Below are 8,978 nucleotides of genomic sequence, written 5' to 3'. Positions count from 1 at the left end.
TTATGATAATAGTAGAGGATTAAGGGTTTTTTTTTTAAGAAAAAGGGAGCCCATTTAGGACACTCTTATTACAAACTAATAGCAAACATTTTATCTTATTATCATTTAGGTTAATTCAAAAGTAGTTTGGAATATACTTTCTTTGCAAATTTTGGAAAATAGCATTATTACAAACGAACAAATAACGAAACTCATTTCCAACATGTTCCAAGCACATATTACAAAGTCTTTCTTCTTTAGGAATATTTCGCCATCAGCCTGTTTCAATGGGAAACTTTAAGTTACAGGTACGTATTTTGGTCATTTGTAATCTTTTATTTTCGTACAATATTGTCAAATACTTCTCAAATTTAAATTCAGTTTTAAAAATTAAATAGTATTGTCCTCTAGATGAGTTCTGTGCATCAGAAAACCAGTTTTGGATGAACTGGTCTTGGAGCCTTTGTTTTAAATAGCGTTTGAAAAACATCTTAGGAATGATAATTTTATTATCAAATATATATGAAAAACCGGTTTCATCAAACATACTCTTAATTTTGCTAATCCACTTGAAGGAATAAGTCCCATTTTCTTGTAGACAAAGAGCTAATTTCATTAAAATACTACTTAATTTTTCATCATTACTTAACAATTTATTCCAGAAAACGAGCCATTCGAAGTATATTTAACTCAAATGCAAAATAGACATCCTCGAGTCATTAGGCATACAAAAAGTGCAACCAATATGCTTTAACCAAAGACTCTCCCTTTTTGTTTAAGCTATCATGGGCCAGTCCGATTGGTTTCCCCATCACCCTATCATGTTTCATTCCAAGTAACCAAAGCCGTCCTTCAACAACTTGTTTCAGACTTTATTTGTTTGAATCACATGGACTTCTGTTTCTCATCACTACAAGATTCAACGAAATTATGACAGATGGTTGCTAGGCCATATAAACAGGTAATTAAATATAATCTAATTGCACCAAAGATAGTGGTGCTGTAAATAGCTTTTCATCGATTTTGATAATGTTATAGCTGTGCTAATGTAGTATTTCCTTAGAAATTATATATTAAAGATGCTCCACCGCTGACAACTGATTTTTCAGGGGCACACGATTTAGTATTTTTTATCAGTTACAATAGTTACTTACATGTACTATACACCATTACCACCATTGAAAAGTTTAAGCTTCTACATTTACTTCAAGATCAAAATATTAAAAATAATTAATTGCACCGAAAGCAAAATTAATTATTTCATGTTGTTTTTGTGTTAATTAGACATATGTATATACACGATTATACACTAATTATTGTTCAAATGACGAGTATTGTTTATGCTCTGTCTGCGATGAAGCATCTTTAAGTAAAGTATTAATAATTCAAAGAATACAACAACATTAAATGTCAGTGATTGCACATTTTATTCCTCATTGAATTTCAAATTTTTAAAAGATTACATTCTTCATTGTTCTGAGAACAATGAGTAAATCTGAAATCAATAATTGGACACCATAAACATAAAATAAGAAGGCATCCTTCAAATTAATCACAGTGTACAGCTGACCAATGATCATCACACCACTGGACAGAGTCTCTCCCACTGGACATTGACCAGCAAGTCTCCTGTTGGCACAATGAAACGTCCGTATAAGACTTGACACGGAGGTCCAGTGTGTACTGCTATCAACTACACTTCTTGCACACATGTCTGTGACTCTATATGCACAAATCTCAATAAATATATCTTATTCAATGTATCGGCTTTAGTCGTGCATCTATCATCGTGCATCTATGAATGCACATCATTTTAATAAATGTCTTAAAATCCAATAAATTGGCTTCCCTCTTTCTGAGTTTTTTTCCAGACATCATCTTCATTTGAAACTTTTAAGATTTACCTCCAGTGAAAGTAGTCCGGTTTGTATTAATCATGCAACACTTCCATCACATTGTGAAGGTGAGGAGAAATTCATTATATCCTTCCCTTGTTTGGTACTTTAGTGTTTGATGAATTCTTTAGTAGAGACGTTTGAAGAGCTATAATTCTTCTAGAGCTAAACTCCAGGTAAATTCCTCTGGAGTTAAACTCCAGGTAAATTCCTCTAGAGCTTCTAGAGCTAAACTCCAGGTAAATTCCTCTAGAGTTAAACTCCAGGTAAATTCCTCTAGAGTTAAACTCCAGGTAAATTCCTCTAGAGTTAAACTCCAGGCAAATTCCTATAGAGCTATCACTGATCATTAAAACTCCAGGTAAGTTCGTCCAGATCAATTACTGTCTTTAAAAGTCAAAATCTTCTCATTTCAAATCTCCCTGGGGTTTTGTGGTCAGTGTCTCCTGATCCAAGAATTCTGTTGTTTCCTCTGTAGACAAACAACACTAGGTGTCGTTTATGCCATGAACACCACGAAGAATATAAAGAAAACAATGATCACACCGAAGATTTTAATCATTAACCACCGATTAGAAGTCACTGACTGGAAATACTTCAGAATTTCACTGTGTGCTCCCTCCACGTTCATTTGTGTTTCCTCAACATTAGAATCAATTCTATAAATAAAAGATATCTGGTTATTACACTGAAATATATATATATATATATATATATATATAATACATCAAGTTTTTTGGTTTTTTTTTTAACTTTTTCTAATCTATTTTTTTAAAACTGAAACACTTTATTACAGTACTACTCTCAAGAAATTTCATCACATCATTTGATCACATATAAAATCTGTATGTAGTGACTGGAATGCCCACAATAGAAAAGACGTGACAATCTTTACCTTCGAACTGTTTCTTCTTGCTCTTTTACCATGTGTGCAAATTGTTGAAATATAGATCCCAATTCCACAATTGTAGACTCAATATTTTGCATCGTCTCTGCTCGACTTTGTATATATGAATCCTTAAAAAACAAACATTTATAAATGTGATAACAGTCATCAACAGTTACTGCTCCAATAGGTTAGAGACATTACTGTTTTAAAGATATTGGTATAGTATGAGGTAAGACTTATTCCTATAAACATTTTATCCATTCTCATTGAAAGCAAAAAATTCACTTGATAATATACTTCAGATAAAATGGAAATAGGAAACTCAAACAGTTGTACAATCATTAAACATTTTCTTCCATGATATTCTGAATCTAAAATGTATACAAATACATATGACTCCATTATATATTCTGAGTTTGTCTTTGGGACAAACAATATATCAAACATGCAAAATATTATATCAAATCAGTGCTAAAAAGAACTTAATAAAAGCCATCACCCTTACCTGCTCTTCAATGATTTGCATTTGTTGTTGATATTTCGACTTTTCTACTGACTGCCCGTCCATATTTAGAATGAAATCGCTGCCCTGTGCTGACCCATTCATGTGATTGGCTTCATCTTGTAACAGGACTGACTGACCTTCAAACAAATCAAGGTATTACAAGGACACATGGCAAATCAGTTAAAAAGACAACACCAAAAGAATAACTCTCATTGATAATTTTTGTTTGGACAGATATTAGCTTATTCATCTTTAAACCACAAGAAATATATATTTTGCTTCAGAATGTAAAAAAAAATCACTTTAAGGGCTTAAAGTCCCAATATCCTCTTTGCGATTTAGAAGAATTTTGAAAAAAAAAATCCTGTTGTAAATCATGCAGAGACAGGACTAAATTGAAGTCAAGATGAGCGATAATGATTCGGAAACTTTTGATAAAAACAAGAGGCCCATGGGCCTTAACGGTCATCTGACTCATGGCACAAAACAACAAAGTCACAGTATAAAGTATTGGTTAACGATTAATATAAACAATACAAGGAACTCCCTAGTTGAATATGTAAGTTTCTCTGAAAAAGGTAAATGTCATTTGTTGAACAAACTTGGTAGCCCTTCATCCAAATATGGTCGAAACCCATTCAAGGATTAATATAAGGAGGAGTCAGATTTTAAAGCCATTTCAGCAAAGCTCCCATTTTGGACCTCGGTCATACTATCCCCATGGGTCTTACCTCGGTCCTTTATAAAATATGATTGTCCTTACCTAAAGTTCCCCCTTCTGAATCAATTAAAACCACTATAGACCAATTTTCATTGAGATCGGAGACTGAAACCTTAAAACAGGAAGTGGGCCAGCGGCCATCTTGGAATACCAAGATCTTTACGAAAATGTTTGCATGTTGTTCGGCATCAATTAAAACCCCTATAGACCAATTTTCATTGAGATCGGAGACTGAAACCTTAAAACAGGAAGTGGGCCAGCGACCATCTTGGAATACCAAAATCTTTACGAAAATGTTTGCATGTTGTTCAGCATCAATTAAAACCCCTATAGACCAATTTTCATTGAGATCGGAGACTGAAACCTTAAAACAGGAAGTGGGCCAGTGGCCATCTTGGAATACCAAAATCTTTACGAAAATGTTTGCATGTTGTTCGGCATCAATTAAAACCCCTATAGACCAATTTTCATTGAGATCGGAGACTGAAACCTTAAAACAGGAAGTGGGCCAGCGGCCATCTTGGAATACCAAGATCTTTACGAAAATGTTTGCATGTTGTTCGGCATCAATTAAAACCCCTATAGACCAATTTTTATTGAGATCGGAGACTGAAACCTTAAAACAGGAAGTGAGCCAGCTAAAATTAAGAAAATTTGCCCTTTTGGGGCCCCACCCCTCAGTTCCTAGGGTTCAGACCAGACTCATTTATATAAAATATAATTGAATATAGAAGGAGGAGTAGGACTTTAAAGCTAAAATTAAGAAAATTTCCCCATTTGGGGCCCCACCTCAGCCCCTAGGGGTTGGACCACGCTCATTTACATCAAATATGATTATCCTTCCCCAATAATGTTTTACACTAAATATAGATGAAATCCATCCAAGGATGAAGGAGGAGTAGGATTTTAAAGCTAAAATTAAGAAAATTTCCCCATTTGGGGCCCCACCTCTCAGCCCCTAGGGGTTGGACCACGCTCATTTACATCAAATATGATTATCCTTCCCCAACAATGTTTTACACTAAATATAGATGAAATCCATCCAAGGATGAAGGAGGAGTAGGATTTTAAAGCTTAAAATAAAGAAAATTTGCCCTTTGGGGGCCCCCACCCCTCTGCACCTAGGGGTTGGACCACGCTCATTTATATAAAATATGATTGTCCGTCCCAAATAATGTTAATTCACACCAAATATGGATGAAATCCATCCAAGGATGAAGAGGAGAAGTAGGATTTTAAAGCTAAAATGAAGAAAATTTGCCTTTTTGCCTTTTGGGCCCTACCCCTCAGCCCCTAGGGGTCGGACCAGGCTCATTTATATAAAATATGATTGTCCTTCCCCAATGATATTTTACACCAAATATAGATGAAATCCATCCAAGGATGAAGGGGGAGTAGGATTTTAAAGCTAAAATTAAGAAAATTTGCCCTTTTGAGGCCCCATCCCGCAGCCCCTAGGGGTCGGACCAGGCTCATTTATACAAAATATGATTGTCCTTCCCCAATGATGTTTTACACCAAATATGGATGAAATCCATCCAAGGATGAAGGAGGAGTAGGATTTTAAAGCTAAAATTAAGAAAATTTGCCCTTTTGGGGCCCCACCCCTCAGCCCCTAGGGGTCGGACCAAGCTCATTTATATAAAATATGATTGTCCTTCCCCAATGATGTTTCACACCAAATATGGATGAAATCCATCCAAGGATGAAGGAGGAGTAGGATTTTAAAGCTTAAATTAAGAAAATTTGCCCTTTTGGGGCCCCACCCCTCAGCCCCTAGGGGTCGGACCAGGCTCATTTATATAAAATATGATTGTCCTTCCCCAATGATGTTTCAAACCAAATATGGATGAAATCCATCCAAGGATGAAGGAGGAGTAGGATTTTAAAGCTAAAATTAAGAAAATTTGCCCTTTTGTGGCCCCCCCTTCTGCCCCTAGGGGTCGGACCAGGCTCATTTATATAAAATATGATTGTCCTTCATCAATAATGTTTCACACCAAATATGGATGAAATCCATCCAAGGATGAAGGAGGAGTAGGATTTTAAAGCTTAAAATAAGAAAATTCGCCCTTTTGGGGCCCCACCCCTCAGCCCCTAGGGGTCACACCTATCTCAAATATATAAAATATGAATGTCCTTACCTAATGATGTTTCACACTAAATATGGATGAAATCCATCCAAGGATGAAGGAGGAGTAGGATTTTAAAGCTAAAATAAGAAAAATTTGCCCTTTTGGGGCCCCACCCCTCAGCCCCTAGGGGTCGGACCAGGCTCATTTATATAAAATATGATTGTCCTTCCCCAATGATGTTTCAAACCAAATATGGATGAAATCCATCCAAGGATGAAGGAGGAGTAGGATTTTAAAGCTTAAAATAAGAAAATTTGCCCTTTTGTGGCCCCGCCCCTCAGCCCCTAGGGGTCGGACCAGGCTCATTTATATAAAATATGATTGTCCTTCCCTAATGAAGTTTCACACCAAATATGGATGAAATCCATCCAAGGATGAAGGAGGAGTAGGATTTTAAAGCTAAAATTAAGAAAATTTGCCCTTTTGAGGCCCTGCCCCTCTGACCCTAGGGGTCGGACCAAGCTCATTTATATAAAATATGATTGTCCTTCCCCAATGAAGTTTCACACCAAATATGGATGAAATCCATCCAAGGATGAAGGAGGAGTAGGATTTTAAAGCTTAAAATAAGAAAATTTGCCCTTTTGGTGCCCCACCCCTCAGCCCCTAGGGGTCGGACCAGGCTCATTTATATAAAATATGATTGTCCTTCCCTAATGATGCTTCAAACCAAATATGGATGAAATCCATCAAAGGATGAAGGAGGAGTAGGCTTTTGTATAAATAGTCTTACGCACGACGCACGGCGGACGGCGCACGGCGGACGGCGCACGGCGCACGGCGGACGGCGCACGACGACGGACGAAACACGATGACAATAGGTCATCCTGACCTTCGGTCAGATGACCTAAAAAGTTTACGCACGGCGCACGGCGGACGGCGCACGGCGCACGGCGCACGACGACGGACGGTGCATGATGACAATAGGTCATCCTGACCCTTCGGGTCAGATGACCTAAAAAGACACAACTTCATTAAATTTTGAAACAAACTACGTTTAACTAGATAAGAGTGACATCTACATTTGACATGAATTGTACTTCTCTTAGTTATTTACTTTACAGTATCCAATTCTTTGCGCCTTCTAAAAGGTGTTGATCACCTTTAAAACATTTTACATAAACATGCTGTTTGACAAAGTATAATGAAGTTAATTATTGATGTGCTAACTATTGTTTTAACAAAATAGGATGTAAGGTTTGGAAATATCAACGATTTCAACGATTTTATTTTACACCCAGACACATTATAATGTGTAACATGAGGGATAAAACAAATACAAGTGTATAGGCATGACAGGATAGACAAGTATATGTATATAACATTATTATATAGCAATTACTCTCAACATTTGTACATACAACACGTATGAAACACAAAGTATTAATATTTCATTCATGGTTCAATAAGAAAAAAATACCCTAAATGATAAATGTGGAATATTTTGATTTTATAGTAGCATCATTATTATGATAATAGTAGAGGATTAAGGGGGTTTTTTAAGAAAAAGGGAGCCCATTTAGGACACTCTTATTACAAACTAATAGCAAACCTTTCATCTTATTATAATTTAGGTTAATTCAGAAGTAGTTTGGAATATACTTTCTTTGCAAATTTTGGAAAATAGCATTATTACAAACGAACAAATAACAAAACTCATTTCCAACATGTTCCAAGCACATATTACAAAGTCTTTCTTCTTTAGGAATATTTCGCCATCAGCCTGTTTCAATGGGAAACTTTAAGTTACAGGTACGTATTTTGGTTATTTGTAATCTTTTATTTTCGTACAATATTGTCAAATACTTCTCAAATTTAAATTCAGTTTTAAAAATTAAATAGTATTGTCCTCTAGATGAGTTCTGTGCATCAGAAAACCAGTTTTGGATGAACTGGTCTTGGAGCCTTTGTTTTAAATAGTGTTTGAAAAACATCTTAGGAATGATAATTTTATTATCAAATATATATGAAAAACCGGTTTCATCAAACATACTCTTAATTTTGCTAATCCACTTGAAGGAATAAGTCCCATTTTCTTGCAGACAAAGAGCTAATTTCATTAAAATACTACTTAATTTTTCATCATTACTTAACAATTTATTCCAGAAAACGAGCCATTCGAAGTATATTTAACTCAAATGCAAAATAGACATCCTCGAGTCATTAGGCATACAAAAAGTGCAACCAATATGCTTTAACCAAAGACTCTCCCTTTTTGTTTAAGCTATCATGGGCCAGTCCGATTGGTTTCCCCATCACCCTATCATGTTTCATTCCAAGTAACCAAAGCCGTCCTTCAACAACTTGTTTCAGACTTTATTTGTTTGAATCACATGGACTTCTGTTTCTCATCACTACAAGATTCAACGAAATTATGACAGATGGTTGCTAGGCCATATAAACAGGTAATTAAATATAATCTAATTGCACCAAAGATAGTGGTGCTGTAAATAGCTTTTCGTCGATTTTAATAATGTGATAGCTGTGCTAATGTAGTATCTCCTTAGAAATTATATATTAAAGATGCTCCACCGCTGACAAATGATTTTTCAGGGGCACACGATTTAGTATTTTTTATCAGTTACAAAAGTTACTTACATGTACTATACACCATTACCACCATTGAAAAGTTTGAGCTTCTACATTTACTTCAAGATAAAAATATTAAAAATAATTAATTGCACCGAAAGCGAAAATAAATTATTTCTTGTTGTTTTTTGTGTTAATTAGACATATGTATATACACGATTATACACTAATTATTGTTCAAATGACGAGTATTGTTTATGCTCTGTCTGCAATGAAGCATCTTTAAGTAAAGTATTAATAATTCAAAGAATACAACAACATTAAA

General features: G+C 35.3%; 1 protein-coding gene across 1 annotated transcript; it reads right to left on the bottom strand.

The window, feature by feature from the left end:
* Positions 1 to 1,387: 1,387 nt before the first annotated feature.
* On the bottom strand, positions 1,388 to 3,542 carry LOC138318540 (syntaxin-5-like). The gene is made up of 3 exons (XM_069260990.1): positions 3,269 to 3,542; positions 2,770 to 2,891; positions 1,388 to 2,533 (listed from the first exon to the last, which is right to left on the bottom strand). The coding sequence occupies exons 1-3, from the start codon at positions 3,368 to 3,370 to the stop codon at positions 2,374 to 2,376; spliced, it is 384 nt and encodes a 127-aa protein (XP_069117091.1). The 5' UTR covers positions 3,371 to 3,542; the 3' UTR covers positions 1,388 to 2,373.
* Between the last annotated feature and the right edge of the window lie 5,436 nt (positions 3,543 to 8,978).

Source organism: Argopecten irradians, chromosome 3, assembly GCF_041381155.1.
Source record: "Argopecten irradians isolate NY chromosome 3, Ai_NY, whole genome shotgun sequence".
Lineage (NCBI taxonomy): Eukaryota > Metazoa > Mollusca > Bivalvia > Pectinida > Pectinidae > Argopecten > Argopecten irradians.
Note: the sequence above shows the minus strand (reverse complement) of the source record. Positions and strands in the feature narration are given on the sequence as shown.